Source organism: Cottoperca gobio, chromosome 9 (assembly GCF_900634415.1).
Source record: "Cottoperca gobio chromosome 9, fCotGob3.1, whole genome shotgun sequence".
Classification (NCBI taxonomy): Eukaryota; Metazoa; Chordata; class Actinopteri; order Perciformes; family Bovichtidae; genus Cottoperca; species Cottoperca gobio.
In genome coordinates, this window is record NC_041363.1 from 12,828,463 (window position 1) to 12,853,938 (window position 25,476).

Here is a 25,476-nt window from a genome sequence, read left to right on the forward strand (position 1 = left end):
TAAATGATGTTATTAACCACGGTACAGTATTTGACCCTCACCTGATGACCATGTTGCAGTGGGCACACATGGGCGTACGATACCCAGCAGGGATGTGCTCGGCCATCTGGACCAAGGTGTCCTCATCTTTCGGGTGGGGCTGAGGTATAGGTCGGGCTGGGACAGGACGCCTTGGGACACTGGCACTTCCGTTACCCTTCATACCAAAAGATGGGGTGATCAAACCAACCTTTGGAAGTCGACCTTAATGAGAGAGAGGAGGGATAAAAGATAACAGAGATGGTAAAAGGAAAAAAGGAACAAATGAAAAACAAAAAAGTGAGCACTTATTCCTTCACAAAGGACGCACGTGCATCTCTGTTTTCTTCCCAGGTGTGCAAGTTATTTAACCTTGACCCTCTTTGTCTACACACCCAGCAGGTGCCAGGGTGGTGCATGCAGCTGGCTGACTACTGTTGTCACAACCATGAATTTGCCACATCAATCTTCCCAGAATCTTTCACTCTACCTTCAACACATTCCTATGGCATATGTGCATGCATACACATGACCACACACACACACACACACACACACACACACACACACACACACACACACACACACACACACACACACACCAAGACATTCCCTCAGCTAAAAGCCAGACCAACACCTGGCTAAACATGTAGAATAGCCTTTGAGCTCTACTCTGTGGATGGAGATTTGTTTTTGTATGTGCATGGGGGGGGGGGCTACTTTTAAAGCTTGGCTTTACCATTACAGGCCATGTTGAAGTGTGTCTGTTTGGGATAGGAATTGGGCTGGGTTTACATTTAATGTTCTAGTCAGGTATTATTTGACAGTTTTTTAGAGGCGTGCATATGGAACCTGCCAGTCCGACAGCAGATATCCTAAAAGTTTAGAGGTGTCGTATGTTTTGTTTTTTCCGAAGCCAAAAACGCAAGAGCAGAGATGTCGGATATGAATCCATTGAAGATCAACCAAAACTCCATTGTTTGCTCCAAGGTACCGGTGAGCTTTCCCCTCGATTTTAATGTCTTCTTCATTCACAATACTCCACAAACAAATGCATATTGTGGATGTAGCTCTCAAATGCATATTATAGTCCTTTCTGTCTACTTTCAGAACTATTATTCAAGCACTGCACTTTGTTCCTTTGGAATATCTCTCACTGACCGGGTGAGAAAGGTTGACAGGCCGAGCAAAAGTAACCAAGGGAGCAGGGGCTTAGCAAAGGGTCAACTGTTGCCATAGGTATGAATGCTTCCACACTGTAAGGCTGCTTAAACCAACATTTCACGCAAAAAAAACGTTTTTTGTTAGATGTAAGGAGAAAAACTATTTTGGGTCAAATGATTTTGCACAGTTTGACGTTTGAACTTCTTAGTGAAGCTGCTGTTAATCACATCAGGTCAAGCTCCTCCAGGAATCAGGGGGAGTAGGAAAGTGAAAGATGTGGTTTACAGCCTTAGCGTGCACGCGCGCGCGCGTGTGTGTGTGTGTGTGTGTGTGTGTGTGTGTGAGTGTGTGTGTGTGTGTGTGTGTGTGTGTTTTAATACCATGCCAGTATATTTTACAATAGGCATTTGCAACAAGGCAGTGGCTAACGGTCTGGGTTCCTTAACTGCAGCTCAGGATTCAAAATGGGTCAGTGGCTAACTGCCGCTTCGGCACTATATGGCTCGTAGTATATTTTCATGAGGCTGGGTCCGCGGATAAGTGACTACATTTACGATTTTTCTTGAGTGGCAGTTATATCAGGAAGAGAAGTGAGGAAATGATAGGATTTGTGCTCACAGACTGGATGAGGTAAAAGTTGAAGCATAGGCTAGTTATTTTATAGATTTATATTCAGAAATAAACAGATAGAGATAGGGAATAGGCAGATTTGTATTTTTTAAATATAAATATTTGGTAAACAGTATAATGCCCAAAAAAGACACTCTATCTCAATGGAGTAGGGGTATTATACTGCAGCTCTGTGGCTTACCTTTAAAACTTTATTCGTAACTCCCGACAGGTCCCTTCAGTAAATATTATCTTTCTAACGGATTAGAACTGCTGCACGTGTGACTGAACAAGGCGCCACAGGCATAGCGGGGCCTTCTCGCCTCCTTAATGGGCTTCCACAGAGGAAAAAGACGAGAAAAGAAAAAGAAAATCTGCAATGACCTATTTCACAACATATGTCACGCTTCATCCACGGAAAATAAGCCTCTTTCCCCCTCCCTAACTGGCTGCAACAACATTCAATCCAACAGCAGTAAATCAGTTTTACACGATGCCAGGATTTTGAACCAAACACCTTTTGTATGAATAAAAAAATTGTTTTAACTGTAGGGAGGGAATATATTAATCAATCAAAAATACGTACTTAAAAGAAGATTTAGTTCAATTCAATTGAGTTTATTTTTAGGAATCTATTTTTGGGGACTACATTTTAGGTATGCATGCTTTCACCCACCGTGACTTATGCTAAGAAAACAGTTCGGGCACCTTAGTCTGATTATACTATATCCTTTTTGCAAACATACTACAACATGACTACAGTAAAAGCAACTCACACACAGATATACTTTAGTTGGATTTGGCAACAGATTTAGGCAGTAATGTGCTATTCTACAGATTTCATGCAGCAGTAAGCTCGATGAACAAACATATATTTTAGTCCCTGAAGCCCATGTATTATGTATATATTCTGTATTCTTTAATGTGTTCACAAAGGCGGAAATGTTATTTCAGTCAGCTCATAGTTCACATGACATTGTTGCTTGGTCTCCGATCCATGAATCATATTTTAATACAGGTTGGAGAAATTACAGCTGGCAATAACCAGTGGTCATTTTTAATGTGCAAAAAAGTAAATGAAAAACCATTTAAGTTGTGCTGCTATCACACACACACACACGCACACGCACGCACGCACGCACACACATGCACGCACGCACGCACGCACGCACACACACACACACACACACACACACACACACACACACACACACACACACACACACTGTGTGTTTACCCTGGATTGCAGTTGGTGCTTTGGTCATGGTCTTGATGACTGCAGACTCATGGCTGTCGGGTTCTGGCTCCTCTCCCTCCTCACTGTGCGGAGCGACAAAATAGAAATGATATGTTAATAAACTAATAGGCCTATGTTTTGTAATTAAGTTCAATAAAAAACACCAGAAACCATTGCCCCTGTACACAAAACTCAATTTGCAGTGCTTAAATTGCAAAATACATACTATTCACTCATTTAGAATGATTGGTATATATACTGTATAGTCTGTGTCTTAGTTTCTTTTTACAAACATGTAATTCCCAGCAAAATATCTTTGAGAGCCTCGTAGCCATTAGAAAGAATCCTGTCAAGAACGACAGGAAAAAAAACACCAGCACAGTCTCATTTTTCAAGTTCCAGTCAAAATAAAGTAAGACAGATTCCAGACCACCTACCTGCTGACAGAGCGGAGACAAATATGGTACCAAACAAAACACAGCATGCAGCTATAGCCAAAACTGTACAGTACTCAACTTCACGGTGCACTTCCTACATATGTGCCATGTGCCACAGCAGAACAGAGTCCAGGCCACCAGCCTGATGATGGATAGGAGACGAGTAGGTTTGCACAGCACTAATGATGCAGCACACTCATTCAAAAATGATGCCAGTATATCAATTCACATGACTTAACAGAGAGAAATGGACTACGGTGGACTGAAATATAGTTTGGCGTAATGAACAAACAGTGCCCATTCCAGATGTGCTGTAGACAGATGCCAGACTACGAGCACTAATGATGGAGGGGAGAGAAAGTTCTTATGGTCTAGTATCCAGTTCACATTATTCAGAGGATCATTTGTAAACATTTTACAACAACATATATCATCATATACAGGTACACATTGTTGCCGCCGCACTTTATATTTTAAATGTCTCCTCTGAATGCACAAAGTACGGGTTCGGACGCTTCATTAAGGTCATGAAGAGACAAACTGAATAAATCCCCTCGTCAACATTGGCAGTTCATTTTCATGGGCCCCAAGAAATAAAACCAAAATTCACATCTGGGTCAAAGGCTGAGTACTTTTAAGAGACTCTGCAGTAAAATGTAATGGTGATCAGATCAAACTATGCCAGAATACTAATTCAAGTGATGGAATAAGGGAAATGACCTCACAGGAACAGCTCTCTACACAAAATAGATAAACGGAGCCTTGCATAGTGCCACAAAAAGTGTTCAATTCCTATTCGGTGAACAGTTCTGTGGAACAGGGTGACACATTTAGTCTCTGAAGACATGTAAACATGTAATATCCGTGGCATTGTTTTAAGTAAGGCAACACAGTTCTTTTTAGAAAGCAATATATTCTTTATGAGGTCGCACAGTTTCTTTCCTTCAGATCAAAACGTTCTTTTTCCGGACACAACGTGTCTCTAGGCAAATTACTCCTTCATGATGGAAACTTTCTCTACTTGAAGTTGCTCTTTGTGCAACGCTCTTATTAGGTTAATATTGAGTCGGACCTACTGCACATGTAGGGCTGCACCTTTTCTCTAGGACAAAATGTTTTAAGGATTTTTAGACACCGTGTCCATTTATTATAACTGACCAATAAACATCTGAAATCACAAACATTCTTTCACATGAAAAGCCATTATTGATCGCAAAGATAATACATCAAATTACTGTTTTGACTGCGTACAAAATATTTTTGCAGTTTTGGTTTAAAGAACACCAAGACTTAACTTCCTGTCTTGCAGGGAGATGCCAGAGCTCGTCTAGATATCGTGGCGGTGGAACGGAGCAAAATGTCTTTGCTTTTCAATCAAATGTGGCCCCAGAGGCTTAAACTCTCCACTGCCCTTTAATATGATGCACAAATTAATAAGCTCTCTATGAGTTACATCAAGTGTGTGTATGTGCTTGTATTTTCAAGTATGTGGCAGCGCCCGTTGAGGAGCTTGGGTGGGCCAGTAATCACTCCCCAGATGTATTACACCCAACATGCATAGCTGCTGCGGATGCCAACTGTTGGATCACTGCTGTCTTCCCCTTGTGCCTCGCTGTTAGGGGACTCATGGGAAACAAGTGTTATGGCAACTGCAGTCATAGTTACATTGAGTTGTGTACGTATGTTTTGTGTTAGTGAGAAAGAGAAGAAATGAGAGAGAGTGATAGAAACTATGAGAGGTGAATTGACAGGCAGAGAGACAGAGAGAAAGATAATGGAAGAATGTCGCACTTGTGTGTGTGTGTGCTGGCTTCACCTCAGTGGATGCTCTGTGTTTCAGCGAACCTTCTTGCCCGCGCCATAATATTTACTTGTTTGAACCCTTGGGACATCCATAACATCAAATGTTCCCTACAGAGCAATCACTTGGTTTACCACCCAGGACCACCTCCAAAATCATTCATTCAAACTTTCTGAATGACTACGGTGAAATAGCAGGTGTGGGATATGTGGTCAACTCACAAGGAAATGAGAGGAGAGGACACTTTTAAATGTACCTAAAGACATAGACAGCATTTACTGGAGAAGAATAGAGAGGGTTTCCCACTTCTGCGGCAGACTGATGCCAGGACACTCTTTGGTGTGAGAAGAAAGATACCACAGAAATAAAGAATAAGAAAGTAATACACAAGTAATAACAGAGACAGTTGGTTAAATGGCTGTCAAATAATGCCATTCATTCCCTTAGTAGTTGTTAGAAGCTCAAACTTACAACATGGGAATCTCAACTGAACGGACATCGTTAGAAAAGGCTTGTGATGAATATACACACTGCTAAACAATAAGCACACAAGCTACAGCTGCAGTGACAAGGATTGTGATGAACGCACCCAGCGGTCTGTTGTGTTAGCATTGATTCCAGCTAATCAGCCTTTAGAAGATACAGCCCTGATCTGAGTACTCTCTATAGGAAAGAGACTGTCACAGTGAAGAACATCTGTCTTCATTCTCAGTATCTTCTTATCATGTTGTACACCATGTGTCTGGCAGGAGGAGCCAATAGATACATGGCACACTAACTTCTTATATCTATAGCCAGAGGGAGAGTACAGTCAGTAGGCAGACAGTGCCGACTAGCTACAGTTTCATAGGGATTTCCGTTTGACCCCATTTATATTTAAACTATTGTGAACAATTTTGCATAGACCAACATCACCTCCAACCCTGCTTGTAGTTCTGTATGTTATTTATTGTACTTTTTATTTGCTCCAAGTGTGTTATATTAATATATATATATATATATATATATATATATATATATATATATATATATATATATATATATTACAATATTAATGAATGATATGAGTATCAAAAAATCAGATTACTTCTTAGAATCAATCTTACGGCAGGATTAGTCACTCTAAATGCTATAAGTGATTAGTTCCCAGTGTTTTCAGCATGTGACCCCTTAAAACAAATCATTATCTACTTGCAATCCATCATGACCTTGCTTTGGACACTAGTTGTGAGTTAAACCAATGAGTGACCCCCAGGTTGGCGAACCACTGCTATAAGTAACCATAATGGTAGAAAAGTAGCTAAATTAAGCAAGTAAATCAGGAAGCTTTCAGGCTAATTAACTACACTGCATTCACTGTTTTCTCTATATTGAAACGGAAACAAGAGCATCAATTGGCATCACCTTATCAAGCAGAACCTTCCTAAGAACAGGAATGACATCATCCTCATCATGCTATTAAACTATTACGCTGTGAGATTGAAGTGTATAGTGCCATCTATTCAAGTTATCTGGACAAACAAGCTAACAACATTCATTCACATTAGTTATGGTAATTGCCTAACAACAGGTGACAAGTAGAGCAGGAAATAAGATGCTCCCCAGTCCTTCATTCATTAGAGCCAATTACAGCACAACTCGTTAATATTCTCCACCAATCAGGCCAATTATATAGGAGCCTAATTGTATTCTGCAAGACTGTAATTGGTTGATTAATGGAGGCCCCGCTGTTTTGATTCAATAGTAGCTGGTTAGAGTGCTGACCATCTGGACGTACTGGGCCACATATGAACCTTGTTAACTGAAGGGATAATTAAAGAGGGATGGGAGGAAGGATTTTCTTTTTATCCATCTTTCTCTTACGTGTTCTGTCTCAGTATTCTACACTTTTTTACATTGTGCAGTGCAACCTTGAATTTCAAATCATGTATAACAAGCCTGGCCTTGCTCTGCATCTCTGTTGTTGTTCCTGTATTGTCTTATCTGAAGTTTATTTTCAGCACTGCACGCTGCCTGGTAATGAGACTTCTTGTTTGCTGGTATTAAGCGATAATGAGGGAGAAAGGATACATTTCATGCAAAATTGTTTACATTATGTTAAGTAACCCCTTGTGTACTGTAGCTCCGATGACAACTTATATTGGGCATTTCATAAATATGTTGGTTTGAACATTGAACAAATGGTCTATTAACATAGCTGACTGCAGTCCAGCAGCTCTCTACACCGCACAACAGATGGCCTATATTTCAGCACTGTGATATTCTTTGGATCCAATTCAATTTTCACACACTATGCCATCCATGTGTGTGCATTCACACACACACACACACACACACACACACACACACACACACACACACACACACACACACACACACACACAATAACAAAGACATCTACCCTCTCAAACGCTCTCTCACACACACACTTTCCATACTTCACGGTTTAAATGTGTAAAGTTGTGTCCACTAGCCAATGACTGATCCCTGTGAGATGCTGCCAAGTTGTTTCACAGTGACCACAGAATGTCATAGTTGGTATGAGTTGTCTCCACAGAGACATATGGACCGTGTCTTTTGGTGCTGGCATGCTCTGACCAAAGACAGCTTATTCACTGCAATGGATGGCATGTTCAGTGGACTAAAGAGCTGTTTACACCATGTGTTAAAAATAGGTATATGGCTAGCATTTTTCATTTATAGTCAAATTGTACAAGAAATAGAGTCACCTTCCTTGTTTAAATTAGTTGATGCGTGCTTGCATCATGCATCACATCACATTGGTGTATATAAATGAGTAAATGAGTCTTAACACATTATATAAACATTTTTGTGAATTAGATTATTACAGTGTTGTCACTTTTTCCTGGACAAAACTGTAGTAAAACAAAAGTCAAATCCAAAACAAGAACAATATACAGAATGCTGATTAATATGTATTGTTTTTAATCCTTTTCAATTTAAAAGAGTATCTTGTTGATGTATTTATTGTTATTTCCAATGTTGCTTGTATTATGTCTTGATCCAATAGTTTGTCATCACTATTAAGAAGTCATATTATCTTCTGTATATTAAAATTGTGTTTTCAGCCTAGTGCCTCATCCTCCACTGTATATCATTTGTTATGTTTGTGTCTTTTAAATTGTCCAAATAAACTTAAACTTAAACAGCAATTCTCAAGCATTCAAGATCATTTTTAGTTATACAGCTAGTTTTATCCAGGTGTGCCCCATCTACCTCTTGTTCTTGGGCAGGTGCAGCTCACTGACGCTACAATGCTTTTTTCTCAAGCGTAGTGGCGGAGCTCGAGTGATTGGAGTGATGAGCAGTGCGTCCAATAAGCACTGAGACACTACTTTCTCAGGAGGCCGAGGACGGCTCTGATAAGTTGTTCTGACAAGGTGATGACACATTAAGGAAGGGAGGAGGCAGAGGATGAAAGGGAAATCGTGATGGAACCAAGATGTCAATGGTGAAACATTACAAAAAGGATAGAAAGAGATAAAAGGTTTAAGAAGTAATCAATCAAAGGCCTAAAGATAGGAGACTTACACACACACTCACACTGTCACACTATGTTTACCTCGCCTGCACTGGGTTTCGTTCCTCAGGGAGTGTGTTTCGTGTGAGCTGTTTGGGTGCACTGGGGGTGAGAGGAGGGGGGCAGGGGGCTGCTCTAGGAAGAAAGTCCAGAGGACTTGACAGGAGCTCTCTCCTGTTTACAAATACACAAGTGATATTCACCGTCTCCACAGAAAATACTGAAACAATATTGTGTCAGTAAGTGTGGACTGCTTGGCATTGTTCTGACGGGTTTGGTAGAATGTACATGTTGATGTGCTGATATGTGAGATAGATTAGTATTAACTGGGGAACTGAGGGCACAGACATCACAGATTGGAAAGATAGTTGAAAACTATACTTCATGTGCATCAAGTATTAGAATTGTTGTGCAGCACCTGAGTTGAGGAGAAAGGTCAAACTGAGTTTGCACGTCCTTCAGACACTTGGCAGCTTGTCTATATAATTTGTGGACTTCACCATCATGATCAGTCAAACGGCCACTGGAATCGCACTTTTTTGAGTCTGTGCTGTCCTCTAGTGGTGTCACAGGAGAATTGCTAGACCAAGGTAGCAAAGTAAAGGAAATGATTAGGAGCAAAACCTTTTTTTGGACCTATTATGCATTTTAGGGTAACACTGTGAACTTTCAGAACACATCCAAAGCTTGATGTACCTTTCAGCTGTGGGCAGTCGAAAGCTCAGAGGCTCTGTGACTGTAATATCTGAAGCAGGTGGTCGATAGACAGGGACAGGATCAGAAGAAATCTCTGGTGCTTGGTTTTGAACTAATGAGGAGTCGCTACCATGTGACAAGTATAGTCCTTGAGCAAGTAATATGCCAGAAGCAGGTAAACAGGATGCTGGAGTGTGGGTGCAAACAGGACTCGGTCCAAGGAAATGTGGGATGTTGTCTGGTATAAATACTGCATCAAGAGAAGTGTCATTTGGCCTTTGGGCATGACACGATGGTATTTGGCTCGGGGTTGAACCAGTGTACGTTAAAGGTACCTAGCATTGGAGCTATCGGATAGTTCATGGTGGATAAATGGGTTGGGTGTATTTGACAAAACATGTCAACAGAACGTGAATGCATAATTGGGATGGCAACCAAGTGAAGGGGTGTTGTAGATGACACATTGTTCTCTTGATGTTGAGTTTTTAAGAGGCTGCCAGAAAATGTTTGGAAATGAGGACATAGTTAGGGATTGTTGCTGGCCTCCTCTGGCCGTTGCTGATTGGCTGGTGAGCCTGACGCCTGTGGATGTGGTTGGTCAATGTGATCAGATGTGGGAGTGGCTACTGCGTCATTCAGTCCACTGAAGGCTAAGAGTGAAACCCCTTCTTGGTTAGAGGATAGATGTGTTGGAGATCTGTCACTGGCAGATAACAGATAGCAAAGCATAAAAGGACTTAGTTTTTGTTGCATTTTACATATATCATTTAGATTAAAGTGGAAGTTTGTTATACTGCAGGTGTGAAAAGATCAGTAAATGCACTTATGTGAAATCAGTGTTATAGCTTGCAAAATCAACTTCAGTTTGTAACACATTAAATTATTGAACACATTTTTGGACACCACAGACTAGACGTTAGTTCCTGTTATTAAATTGAAAGCCTTTATGTGACTGTTGTTATACTTAAAAGTGTGCGGGACAATTCATTGTGATAGGAGGTGAAAAAAGTGTCACAAGTTTAATAAATTATACCTGACCTCCCCACTGTTTGTCTCAGATTCAGAGAGACAACTAGAAGAAGAAAGAGTGAAGGAACTAATGAAGTAGGGGAGAAAGGAAGAAAGGACAGGGACACCAGAGACAAAGAGAAAAGGAAACAAGAAAAAAACGTAAAGACTTTATTAGCTACAATATAGAATAATAGCTTTTCTTCAAACTCCAAACACAGAAGATACATTTCAGCTGCTCGATTTCCAGCAGTTTTAAAAATGCAACACCATTACTATCTACAAAGAGGAAACTATTATTAAAGTGAGCATAATCTGCCGTAAAATAAACATAGGGATGAAATAAATGTTAAGGCACTGGAGAAATATTTTACATAGCAAGGGCCTCACAATAACACCTTTGCATTACAAGCCATTTATAGCATTTATACAGTCACTTTGCACACCATCAATTCTACACAACCTGCTCACTGAAAAGAGCCTTTCTGACTTGCATATATCTTTTTATAATACAAATGTCTTAGAGCACCAATTTGGACGGTCTGGTTACATCCCAACAGCATAGCAAATAAACATTTGGTTTATGTATACTGTACATACCCATACAAGTGTCTTCCATAACATATAGTTATATATGTTACAGTCCCAGTAACATGAAGGATCATGCATAACTACCTCATGCACTGGGTGTCAGTCTCACACAGGCCAAATTTGCAATTTTCTATGATCTCAGAAATAGACTCCTTCCTCCAAATCACACACCTTCCCCTCGTTTCACATCTACATTACATTAGTGGTACAGAAGACAATGAGGAAACAATAGCGTAATAATGTAGCGCACTTGTAAACAGTGGGACTTACATTTACAGTCCTTTTTTAATGTGTTTCTTTCTCATTAGCTGTACGCATACGTTTATTCTTTATAAATGTATGTGATTTCGGTGCATCATCATGTTTTTCTATGTTTAAGAATAAACATAGACTGAATGATTCATAAAATGTTGTCAGTGCCACCTCAGCGGCTTACCTTTTCTCATTACCGTGGGAACCGGTCCTGTTTACTGTGTCTATCATAGCCGGTACATACAATATGCAGGATGTAAAGACAGTACATGTACCGTATGTGCTGTAGTGAAGACTATATATAGTGAAGTGAGATTGACAGCTGCATATTTGAATTTGTTCAGACTATTTGTTTAGATAGATTACTTATCTTCCATATTTGTTACTGTGGAAAATCCTGCCACCCAAAACAACACAAAGATTCAGCTGGTTACATGTTTTTTGGATCAACACTTCATCCTAACAATCCAAACTAATTATTTTGTGGTTATTAGTATGCTGATTAATTACTGCTATTTTCACATAATCGTCATCAGCCAATGCTTGCGCTCACGAGGCCAATTATTAATTTAATTAATTAATTAATTTAACAGTATTTTAACAGTATTTCACTGAGCCAACACCAGGGAAGGCCACGACACTAACATTGTTTATTTATTTTGTATTTATGTAAGTTTACAAATATTTGCTGTCTCTAAGAAACAAGGACATGCTGCTATCTTCTGATAAATGTGGTTGTTAATTGCACTAAAACTCTAAATTCTAAACTTTATTTTTCATTCAAAATATGTTTTTTATGGATTACCTGTGGAAATTGATCTAGTTTATATGTTTTCATTTTAAATAAGTGCACTGCAGACAGAATACAGATCTAATTCGGCAAACAGAGACAATGCAGACAAAAAACTGTGTTAAATAAATGTTCATTTAAATTCAGCAATTTTGTGTCTCATTTGTAATTATTGTAAAAATGTTGCATTTTATCAGATGCAAAAACAACAACAATATAGCTGCATTTTATATCGGCATTGGCCATTGAAAAACCTGGCTGACCACTGGTGCAGATACCTCCTTTTTCATGAAATCACTAGCGTGTATAAAGAGAGGAGCTCACAAAAGCTTTAACCAAACCTTCAAAACCTTCAAAAGTGAAGTGGAGAGTTTATGCATATTCAGTATACCTTTAGTGGAGTGGCTGAGCACGTATAAGCAACAATCAATTTTGAAGATCTGAATGAGGCTAGTGCAGTGCAGCCACATAAAGTAATGGTGAAAGACACACACACACACACACACACACACACACACACACACACACACACACACACAAACTCCAACAGTTCTCTTGTACGCTCTCACTCCAGCATTCTTTGCTTTATTTCCTTTATTTCCACCAGTCTAAAAGGTTTTATTCTTTCAACAGTCAAATTCAATAAAAACCACCCACAGAAGTCAAACTGATATAGTGCACACATACACAGGTAGACACTCACAATCACACACACTACTGGACATTGAGGGTGCGAGCAGACACTCCGTGATGCCAGTCTCTCAGCTCGTTGTACTTAGGACCAATCACCATCCGAGTGGTGGTCTTGTTCACTCTGTCATCACAGGAAGAGAGAAAAACACACCAAACGAGAGAGAAAAGAAGAATTTAGGAAAAGTCGAGGAGTTTTTCTGAAATCTACAATAAGATGTAAACCATGGCACAAGGAAAGCATGATGATACGGTTAGGGCTGTTGCCACAAACAAGAAGCTGATGATAGACAGGGAACGCTTTGATGGGGTGGATATGTACAGTTTTTCTGTCATCATCAGAATAGAAAATGACAGAAATCAATACAGAGAGGGAAAGAAAGTAAACTGTAAGGAATATCCGGAACAGTTAACTCCTGTGTCATGACGTCTAAATGCAGACCATGGATCATGGCCGAAATGGATTGAGATGAGTTCAACCGTGAAGCATCAACACCCACAGACAGAGGAAATGTCTGCATGTAAAACACAATGTGATCACAGACACATGGTGATCACATGTATCGCCAACAAGCCAACAAGAGCAAATGGACAGCCAAATGGATCACATCACACGGAGAAAAACACCAACGGTCCATCCATGATTGTCAACAACACAATCACATGTTACAACAACATGCAGCACTGCAAGGTTGTCACATACACAACCAAATGCACAAACAAACCATCACACGAAGCTACACTTTGATTGGTAAGCACAGGTGAAAGCACGTTCAGCTACGGACATGACAGCGAACTCTCAGAGGGGATATTAATTAAAAACGCTTTCTGAACTTTTGGACATACTATACAGTGCACAGAGGTCTGGCTTTTGACTTAATGGATCAAATGGGATCCTTTTCTCTGCCGTCTAGACAGGAAGAGGCCACACAGCGTCAATACAATTGCCAGAACCGTGCAACAGAGATCTGCAGTCCGATTTTCTGTTGCTCCATGCATGTAAATGTGGACTTTATATATTAGAGGCACCCGAATGAATGGGATAAATCAAACAACAGGATGAAGTGTATAGTTAAAACGCACGATGCACTTATTCATACAAACAACAACAAACAGAACTGATCATAGGGAGTCTGGAACCCACAGTCAGCAGTTTCATTGCACTTACTTTGTCTTCTTGTCTGTGTCAGCTTCCTGATCTTGAGCTACAAGGGAAAGAATATAAAGTCCATTAAAGAAAATAATGCGGTCTTCACCTTTTATTAATGAATTAATTTAAACAGTGCTTTAATATGCTTTGGAAAATAAACAATACAGTACACAGTAGGCGTTGTTGTTTGTGTTCTCTATGTATAGAGGTTGCCCTGGGCTCTGATGAGTTCAGTCATTAGTTCAGGTGCATTAAAAATAGACTGTGGAAACGTTGTCACCGTGTGCACTTCCATCAGAAACGTACCACGCTCGGTACCGGTGATCTGAGCCAGAATCCTGAAGGACCTGGACTGGGTGGTGCCGGAGCGTGGGCGCCAGTCCTCTGTGTCCTCCATTATGCGCTTTCTGCTGGCATCGGCATGACTGGGCACATGGTAAAAATGGATGTCTGTGTCCACAATGTGTTTCCTGGGAACTCTGGAAGGACAGTAAGGATGACATCAGCAAATATGCTTTTAATTGTTCACTCTCCCGCAATAATTGATCAAAGTATTAGATATGACGAGTATTGTCATTTCCTTGGATGTAATTTAGCATGAATGAAAAGTAGAACTGTTAATATTGCAGGATCCAATAAAATGTGTTTTAGTGCTAGACCTAAGACTGTAATGAAAGTAGCTCTAACCATCAAAGTGTGTCGTGAGACAAAGCCGTGTTTAGTCTTTTTAGGAGGTTAATTCCAACCAAGGATTTAAGTTGATATACAATGCATTTACTGTAATTATTTAACATACAATAATTCAGTTAGAGGAATTGCATGTATCTGTTTTTAGACTGCAGGTTATGTGAGGCAAAATTTGTGGCACATTGTAAAAAATATCTCCTACAATTTGTGCTTATTAGACAAGAAAATCACACTGCACTTTGTTAAATTTGGTGTCTAGGTTTGAACCAATCGGATACCTTGGTGGTGTGGGTTTTCTTGAAAATCATTGACAGAAAAAAGAAGGACAGAAGAAAACAGAAATAGGCTGAATAAAGGCAGGAAAAAAACAGCAACATTCATAACAGTCATAAAGAGTCAGAAAAGACTTACTTCAAAATACTTTGAGGTCCACTAAAGGGGAAGTAAAGCAGAGGAAGAGGGAAACATACAAGTATGAAGAATTAATAAAAGTATTTTTATTATTTTTATCAGAGAAAATGTTAACAAGCAGGCAGTAGACTGGAGGAAAGTTAAAATAACAAATAAAACCCATATCCACAACTCCAAATGCATGCAAAACACAGAGCCAAAATATCCACGGAGATATTTGATCACATCAACCGTCTCTAAACAGTACTATTTTCAACCACATGGTGGTGCTGTTGGATTGTCTGGATTTCTATAAAAGTCATTCATAATTCGGACAGTAACAATACAATAGAAGACTTTAGTTCAACTCAAATTAAATCAAAAACACAAGTGTGCAGAATAATTATGATTTAACATGTGAGGTTTGTGTTTTTGTGAACGCATCACAAATAGTAAATGTGTGCAAATCCACAATATTCCCCAGCAACAGGGTACTGACTAGGCCGTTTACTAATTGGCTGTCAATAAATCAGCTCTCATGACACACATACACACAGAGAGCATTGAAGACTTTTCAGGCCCCTCTGTCAATAAATCACCTATAAATACACACACCCACCAACACACTCACCTAGCACAATGAATAGACTTATGAGTGTGTCTCAACACATTCTTGTCACAGCAGCAGCTACAGTATGTGGGTGTGAGACGGTTAACGGCTCTATGTGAGCCTGGTCACACATTTACAGTTATACTAGAAGTGTTTGACAATATAGTCTGTGTGTGTGTCAGCCTCAGCATATTGTATCACACAAAATACTTTAGATTTGAATTAACTAAATGCATGTGTGCTGCAGTTCTGGCATAATTCAAACATGACAATAAGCCAACTGGAACTATTAAACATTACTATCATGATTCATACTCTGTAGTAAAATCATAAGAAAACACATGCAGCTGTCATGATACAGTAGACACACAGGTACGGCGAGACAAACATTCATAGGCTGACATGCTTCAGAGACTAACTTTGTGACTTGAGGAGGAGCTGCAGTCTGCAAAGCAGAAAAACAAGGGTTGAAAGGAAGAGAGAAAGACAGAGAACATTGACATGTCCAAACTCTTGCCATTTTGCAGTAAAAACATTGAAAGCTTTCATTCAAAAATCCCCTCTGAAACGCACCACACAGATCATTTACAGCATGCAAACAGGCAAGCACAACGCAAGTAGAGACACACATGCTGCCTCACATTGTCACCTCAACAATAGATAAAAAATCTATTGATTATCTGTATTTTCACATGCTGTTACTTATTGCTCATCTGTTTCCTTTTATGGTTTGTTAATCAATAAAATCTGTTGCTGCCTTTGTATGTGTTAGTAAATCCAAATTGTCCACATGTGTATGCACAAATTGGTGAATGATAGTAGTTTGTGAACAGTCCATCACAGGGGAGTTAAACAAATAGGATTTAGAAAAGGTGAAAAGACCATTGCGATAGGCATGTTTACATGAAGAAAGCAAGTCAAAGACATAAAATACTAAAGACGGATCCAGATCTTGCTTTAATACAGTATTCCATGCTATTAAATGACATCTGGGATACTTGGGGAAGGCTTTGTTCCCAGTAGCTTGTGTGTCTGTGCATGTGCACGGCTGCATGGCGTAAGATTATATTGTGCAGATCGCTGGTGTCGGCTGAGTGTCGCAGAAAGAGAAACCACTGATCCTTTTGTCAGAGTGCTGCCCACAGAAAAAAGCACAGAGAGAGTGGAAACATGAATATAAATGTAGAAATTATGAGTATAAATGTGAATGAAAAATATGGCAAGATAAATGCGTGTTAGTCGGTGAAGAGACACAGTGTTTGTGTAAAACTACATGGATTTAAGGCTAAAATATTGACTGACTGATTTGAGCAAAAATAATGTCCTCTGGGCAGAGGAGAGTTGAGACAGAAACACAGGGGGGAACAGATGATGGAGGGAATAGTGTAAAGGGAGGCGCTGAGTAGAAAGTAGTTATTAGTAGTATTATCTTCAAGTGCTAGTAACCACTAATATGTGCTTCATCCATCCATCCATCCATCGTCTACCGCTTATCCGGGGTCGGGTCGCGGGGGCAGCAGCTCCAGTAAGGAACCCCAAACTTCCCTTCTCCGGGCCACATCCGCCAGCTCCAACTTGGGGATCCCGATGCGTTCCCAGGACAGTGAGGAGATATAATCTCTCCACCAAGTCCTGGGTCTTCCCTGGGGTCTCTTCCCAGCTGGACGTGCCTGGAACACCAGGTGGCATCCTTACTAGATGCCCAAACCACCTCAACTGGCTCCTTTCAACGCAAAGGAGCAGCAGCTCTACTCTGAGTCTCTCACGGATGGCTGAGCTTCTCACCCTATCTCTAAGGGAGACGCCAGTCACCCGTCTGAGAAAACCCATTTCGGCAGCTTGTACCCGTGATCTCGTTCTTTCAGTCATGACCCAGACTTCATGACCATAGGTGAGGGTAGGAACGAAGATTGCCCGGAAGATCGAGAGCTTTGTCTTCTGGCTCAGCTCTGTTTTCATCACGACGGTGCGGTAAAGCGAATGTAATACTGCCCATGCTGCTCCGATTCTCCGGCTAATCTCTCGCTCCATCGTGTCCTCACTCGCGAACAAGACCCCAAGGTACTTGAACTCCTTAACTTGGGGTAAGGGCTCATTCCCTACACGGAGTAGGCAATCCACCGGTTTTCTGCTGAGAGCCATGGCCTCAGATTTTGAGGTGCTGATCCTCATCCCAACCGCTTCACACTCGGCTGTGAACCGATCCAGTGACTGCTGAAGGTCACAGACCACATCATCTGCAAAGAGCAGCGATGAGATCCTCAGGCCACTGAACTGCAACCCCTCCCCTCCACGACTATGCCTCAATATCCTGTCCATGAAAATTACAAACAGGATTGGTGATAAAGCGCAGCACTGGGAATGAGTCCGACTTACTGCCGAGTATCCGGACACAACTCTCGGGCGTACAGGGATTGGATGGCCCTCAGAAGTGACCCCCTCACCCCATACTCCCGCAGCACCTCCCACAGTATTACCCGGGGGACCCGGTCATACGCCTTCTCCAGATCCAGAAAACACATGTAGAACGGTTGGGCGTACTCCCCCCTCCAGGATCCTTGCGAGAGTGAAGAGTTGGTCCGTTGTTCAACGACCAGGACGGAATCCGCATTGATCCTCTTCAATCAGAGGTTCGACTATCGGCCGAACCCTCCTTTCCAGCACCTTGGAGTAGACTTTACCGGGGAGTCTGAGAAGTATGATACCCCTGTAGTTGGCACACACTCTCTGGTCCCCTTTTTTTAATAGGGGAACCACCACCCAGGTCTGCCACCCCCTAGGCACTGTCCCAGACTTCCACGCAATATTGACGAGGCGTGTCAACCAAGACAGCCCCTCAACACCCAAAGCCTTCAGCATTTCTGGACGGATCTCATCAACCCCTGCGGCTTTGCCACTTTGGAGTTGTTTGACTACCTCAGTGACTTCAAACAGGGAAATTGACAATGGTCCCCCATCAGCTTCCAGCTCTGCCTCTACCATAGAGGGCGTGTTAGTTGGATTCAGGAGTTCCTTAAAGTGCTCCTTCCACCGCCCGATAACCTTCTCAGTCGAAGTCAGCAGGGTCCCACCCTTGCTTTACACAGTTCGGATGGTTCCCCCCTCCTGAGGTTCCGGATGGTTTTCCAGAAGCACCTTGGTGCCGACCGAAAGTTCTTCTCCATAGCTTCTCCGAACTTCTCCCACACCCGCTGCTTTGCCTCTGCCACACCGCCCTTCGAGTCCGTCGGTATCCTGCAACTGTTTCCAGATTCCTCCCGGATAACATAACCCGGAAGGACTCCTTCTTCGGCTTCCCTGACCACCGGGGTCCACCACGGTGTTCGAGGGTTACCGCCCCTTGAGGCACCTAAGACCACAGCTCCTCACCGCAGCTTCAGCAATAGAGGTTTTGAACATCGCCCACTCAGGTTCAATGCCCCCAACCTCCACAGGGATGTCTGAAAAGCTCTGCCGGAGGTGTGAGTTGAAGATCTCCCGGACAGGGTCTTCCTCCAGACATTCCCAGTTCACCCGCACTACCCGTTTGGGCTTACCAGGTCTGTCCAGAGTCTTCCCCCACCTCCGCTCCTCTCTTCAACCGAGTGTCCAAAACATGCGGCCTCAGATCAGATGATACGATCACAAAATCGATTATTGACCTTTGGCCTAGGGTGTTCTGGTACCACGTACACTTATGAGCATCCTTATGTTCGAACATGGTGTTTGTTATGGCCATTCCATGACTAGCACAGAAGTCCAACAACAAATGACCGTTCGGGTTTAGATCAGGGAGGCCGTTCCTCCCAAAGCCAAGACTGTGCGTAGAGGTAAGCCCCACCGGATCCAACTGGTAGCGCTCCACCTCCGGCACTAGTTCCGGCTCCTTCCCCCACAGAGAGGTGACGTTCCACGTCCCCAGAGCCAGCCTCTGCTGCCCGGGTCTGGTCCGTCGAGGTCCCTGACCATCACTGCCACCCGTGTGACAGCGCACCCGACCCCAGCGGTTCTTCCTGTGAGTGGTGGGCCCACAGGATGGATGGATGGGAGGGACTAATATGTGGTGCTGCCTTGAAACACCCGTCCTCCATACAAAATACGGTAGAAGTACTTTCGCTAGAGAAGCAAAGACTGAGCGAAGAATGAGTACTTCTTAAAATTTGTTTCATGACAAATTTTAATATGTTTCAATATCAGTGTTGGAATGTAACTAAGTACTTTAAGGTACTTGTACTTTACTTGTACAATTACAGTATTTCCATTTTCTGATATTTTATACTTGTCCTCCAGATAATTCACAAGCTAAATATAATAAGCTCCCTCTTAGCCAGCAATAACATTAAAGCACATTAATTCTACAATAATTATAATCCAATAACATAATATACGTTTTTCTGAAATGGGCCATTCTGCATAATGAGTACATGTACTTTTGGTACTTTAAGTATTTTGTTGTTAATACTGTTGTACTGTACTGTACTGTTTGCAGGGCTTTTACTTTTAACAGAGTAATTCTACACTGTGGTATAACTACGTTTACTTAAGTAAAGGAGTACTTCTTCCACCACTGGTTAATCTTAATCTTTATTAAAATGTAAACTTTAGTTAAATGTTAAAATCCAAAAATCCCAGATTTCAACCTTGAAAACCCTAAATTCATGTTTACATTACTGGGATTATTAGGACTGCAAAAGCTAATTTAAAGTCCATCAATTCTCCAGTTTTCCATCACAAGAACTCGGATTCGGATCAGATTTTCCCTTCTCAGGTTCCTACAGCAAACAAATGGTACATAAACCTCCTATAGTTTGCTTACATATCAGTGTTTCCAGACTGGTAGTGGACGTTCTCTAACATGATATAGTACACAAATAACTGAAAGTATTTGTGTTTGGTGACATTTGTTTGTTAAATGTCAATCAAACCATCAGCACACTGCCAAGTTTTCACTGGCAAACACAGGCATTATATTTTAAACTGTTTGAAAAAGTGTTTTCTTCTATAAATGAAACACCAAACAAACATGTGAGTCTGATTTAATGATGTGGAAGAACTTTAAAAAGATTTCAAGATTACAAACTGGAGTCTGGCGAGCCCGTCCCGAACATACACATTGACATTATCTTGGAAAAACACTAAAAATAATAAAGCGACATTTGACTCTCCCACTTGAACAGAAACAAGATGGAGAAGGTCGGTAGGGAGATGAAATGCAGAATATTGATTGATTCGTGTGTTTGATTGGCTGGAGAGAACGCCACTCACCCATTAAACTCCAAAGGCAAGGCTCCACCCTGACTCTCCAATAGGCCCCGCCTCTGCCCCATGGCCACCTCACATGCGTTCTCAGTGGAATAGAGGTTGATCGGGGTGTTATACACCGATGGCTGGGGCGCAACGAGGACAGGGGGGGAGGAGGAGGAAGAGGATGGGTAAGACACAGGAGGTGGAGGAGGAGGAGGACTGGTGTAGGAGGAGGCAGGAGTGAAGGCAGAGGATGGGGATGGGATGAAGGGAGCGAAAGGGGACTGTGAAGGAGGGTATTCGCTCTCTGTGCCGCAGCCCCCGTAAGGTCTGGGGGCCTTGTTGTAGTGGGCGGCGGAGGGGCTGGAGGAGTGAGGGTAGGGAATGGATGGTGGAGGGGGATGGGTGAGGGCCACTGGTTTTATGATGTCTGATCGGTCGTCCTACCAGCATGCAAAAACAAACGAAAAACAAATCACGACACAGCACACACTATACTGATGCCTCTCAGCTTATATTTTTTGTGTTTGTCCCGCAGGCTTTATGCTGTATCAAACCTACTGGAATAGGGTGGTGGCCACCATTGTGCCCCTGAGCAAGGCACTTAACCCTGAGTTGCTCCAGGGGGACTGTAACTGTTAGTTAGTTCACTGTAAATCGTTCAGGATAAGAGCGTCCGCTAAATGACCTGTAATATTATAATGTAATAGCTGGGGGGGAAAAATAAATTACTATAGTCCCTGTAAATGTGTTCTGAGAAGCATCAGTATACTTAACTGTCATTTCTAATAAAAAAAATTGATGTAGCAACATTAGAAAGCACTTCATTACATAAATCAAGACAGAAGTAGTTTCCATGCATGTATGGCATCGTTTCAGAAGGGTGTAGTAAAAGTATTCAAAGCACTTGGTACCCCAGATGAATTACTTTTATTTATTTATTTCTCTTTTACCATAATGAATCTAATTAAAAAACTATTTATGTCATGACTTTCTGTGTCCTGTTCCACAGTAACTCCACAGTTGGTCGATTACAAAACAATTACTATTATTAAAAAGTTTGTCACACTATCACTTAATATTTGTTTATGACAATTATTTGTATCAAACAATAGAAAGTGTTTATTTAAAAAAAGTAATTCGGAATAAAAGTTGTCACCTGGTGTGCCTTAAAAAGTAACATTTTAGGACTTTTTTGTATCTACAAATAGACATGCTGTGTCTAGTGTATATCATTTTATGTTATTTCAGTGACATGCTGTGTTACAGTACCTTTGGTGCCACAGGAGGAGGTTTAGAAGCACTGGAGACCCTGGAGAGAGGGAGGAAGAAGGGAAAGAGAACGTTACAATTGTACAACTATTTTTAATTTCCTTTGAATAATATATAATATTATATATATAATATGTCTGTCTTAATATATGAAAAAAAGTATTTTTAAAATAAAACTAAATGTCTGTTAGCTAACATCGTGTGGGTAAAATAGCACAAACTTTTCAGAAGAGTGCTGATATTTGTATTATAATATGATATATTCAAAGCTGCTGAGGCCATACTGTAAAATATTCAGATCTTACTGAGGTTTAGGAAACTGTGGTTATGATGAATTATGACTAAACCTGAGCTCTCAACATAAAATCCAACATGGAGAGGTTTCTGTCATCAGCAATGAGAGAATCCCAAAAGTCTCACAGTGTCTGACTATGAAACCTAAGTTGCTTCGGCTGAAAAACTGTGACCTCTCTCAATACATGTGTGCTTTTGAAGGCAGCTGTTTTTAGTCTATAAAGGCTAGTATCAATCTGATACTCTTGGTCTCTGATCTTCTTGCCATGAGCTCCCCTAAAGGTCATCTGAGGAACATGCCTGTAACTACACTGTTCATTTGATCATTTTTCATCTGTTTACAGTTTTAGTTGACTCTTCTGGTCGAAGATGATATTGATGCAATAGGACAGGACTAATGCAAAATTAACTAAAACAATAATTTAAAGCAGTTATGGATAAATATTCACTCTTTTCACTCGTAAGTGTTCAGGAGAGTGGATTTCCTCACAATAACAGGTTACTGACAGTCACACACATGGAAGAAATGACTGTAACTCAAATGGATTGTTGGAGTGCATCACAACTTCATAGGGCATGATATAAAGGGGAACATACACGAGCATAAATAACATAAATGAAAGGTTAAGTAAGCTGTGCAGTAACAGAAGAAGTGTGAATCTCAGCAGCCCAGCATTCCTTTCAGAGCAGCCCTTCTAGACACTTCCAGAGGGAGGTTCATGTCCTTCACCTCTGTAAATTTGAACCGACAGCTTTGTAGTAGCTGGAAACACATCAGTCTACAGACACAGCTACTCAAACACTTGGCCTTTTCCTCCCTGCCTCTTGTTCTTCAGTAGTTTGCCAACAGTGTCCCAATAATGCCATCCTGTTTAACAGTAGAAGGAAAAAGCACAACAGGCCATAAAATGATTCTACAACAGTCTAAATCCTATTTTGAGCAGTCGCACAACAACTCTCATCTCATATGGCTTTCAGATATAAATCTCTAGCAGAGATTATAGGAACTTTCACAAGCTAACATTTAGTCTGTGTAGTTTGTTTGGGAAGTTGAGAAAGCAGTAGTATTCCGGTGCGGACCAAAACAAACCAAGACCACTTGCGAGAGGTGGTTTGGGCCGTTTCCAAGCGAACCCTAGTGCAAGTCATTTACAGTTAGAATATAATCTGAACCAAAACGCAGGATTATGGGCAGCCTGTGCGGGCATTTGTTGAGACGGACACAGGTGAACGACAGGGAGTGGGAGAGGACTGACTTGGACTTCTGCAGAAGCCCAATGTTTGCTTAACAGCTGAGCTGAAGATAACATGCAGAATATGCTAACTAAAGTCCACAAAAATACAAACTTTTATACTTTTATAACTCTTATTTAAGTGATTCCAGATTAACTGGAGGAGAATAGATCAGTGTCAAAGTGAACAGCAATAATTCAAGTGGCAGCTCTCGAGAAGACGAAAGCTCCTTCGTACACGCCCCTCGGCAAATTTGTAATTTTAGTCGGCTTTAATTTGTGCACTGTGAAACTGAACCAGACTAAATAGAAAACGAACGAAAAGTATCAATTTCACTCTAGCCCATCTCACTTTGGCTGGTGAAAGCGCACTAATGAACATAAACGAGTGAAACTAAACATCTGTAGGACCTTTTTTCCGCCCTCCCAGGCTGTGTACTGCCCCCAACAAGGTTTACTGATAAAATACTCTGAGATATGGATGTTTAAAGAACCCTGATTGCGGTTGTGGTTTAACACTCAAAGTAAAGAAGAAGGGAACATGTGCTACTTCAACAGAAGTCTCCAAGGCTCAACCAAAAGCAAAAGAATCCCTCTGAGCAACTGCTAAAGACATTCCTGTTATCATTTGAGGGAATACACCTCAACTGTTTATTGTTTCAGTATGCCCGGGCTGTTCCCTGGACATACTGTGAATAGTCCAACAAGCACCTAAATCAGTGCAACACGAAAGTATTCAATGACATCAAAGCTGATCTGAGGACAGCAATATCCCCCAGCAACATCTTTCTTGCGCAACTGATGGCACGGACATATGTGAGGCACAAAGAGAAGGAGTGAGTGTCAAGTAGGCATTTCAAATACGTCATCATCATCCCTGTGTGCTGTAGCCTCGATTACATTGCAGCTATAACTGGAAACACCAACATGGAAATGTGTTAGGGTCATATGGTAAGAGGGAGGGAAAAAAGACGCCTGCTTAAAAGTGAATTAGAACCAGGGTTTAATTTAACTCAGAGGCTTTCAAACCCTTTCTCTGGGGATTTGCATAGTCAAAAGTCATTTTAAGCTTTTGAACAAGCAACCTACTGTTTTATTAAAATGCCTTTTATGTTCCTGGGACTTGGCATGACCTTATGACCTAATAACTAACAACAGCTACTTATGAGAGTTTATGCTGCATTAATTGTATGCTGTACACATTAAAACAGCACATTTGATTTTGTTTTCATTTTTAAAATGGACAAAAATAGAAATGTGTCACCAGAATATTGGGCTTCTGTTGGGCACTGATATCCCTTATCGCAGGGCAACAACAGGACCTTGCACCGTTTCAAACACAGGAATGTTTCTCCATAGCTCAAATGTGTGAGGGTCAGAGAGTAAGTCATGCAATAAAGACACTTGACAGTGTGACAGTGACAAACATGACGTTTCATATGGAATCATTTGCTGGGCTGCACATGTGTGTGCGTTCTTCCCACCAACAGCTACAATTGATTTATAATTTAAGAGCAGCTGGTAAAATACACGTTCTCTGTGTTTGCATTTATAACCCAGCATGTTCCATGTTAACTGTCAGGATCTGCGTGTCATGTTAATGGAAGTTTTATATCAAATAACAGAGCGATTGGTCTGTTTGTGTAACTATGAGTCTGTGTTTCCCCAGCAATGTTTTGTGATGACAGCCATTTAGGGTTTTGCTTTGATACCTTACCACATCCGAGTGTATGCTGTGGCTACAGTGGTGGAGCTTAAGTATATTTCCATATTTCGTTAAGTAA

General features: G+C 41.2%; 1 protein-coding gene across 2 annotated transcripts in view; it reads right to left on the reverse strand.

Annotated features, from left to right (window-relative positions):
• The window catches only part of pdlim5a (PDZ and LIM domain 5a), a 59,569-nt gene that overhangs the window by 4,144 nt on the left and 29,949 nt on the right, over window positions 1-25,476 (reverse strand). Inside the window, exons 4-10 of one of the 2 annotated variants that reach the window (XM_029440795.1) lie at window positions 22,167-22,206; window positions 16,091-16,116; window positions 15,083-15,103; window positions 14,291-14,463; window positions 14,003-14,039; window positions 3,029-3,111; window positions 42-243 (exon numbers count right to left, since the gene is read on the reverse strand). In XM_029440795.1, coding sequence (XP_029296655.1) covers window positions 42-243; window positions 3,029-3,111; window positions 14,003-14,039; window positions 14,291-14,463; window positions 15,083-15,103; window positions 16,091-16,116; window positions 22,167-22,206 — 582 coding nt within the window. Of the gene's footprint in view, window positions 1-41; window positions 244-3,028; window positions 3,112-14,002; window positions 14,040-14,290; window positions 14,464-15,082; window positions 15,104-16,090; window positions 16,117-20,915; window positions 21,338-22,166; window positions 22,207-25,476 lie in introns of both variants that reach the window. The other variant, XM_029440796.1, reaches the window with a different exon arrangement.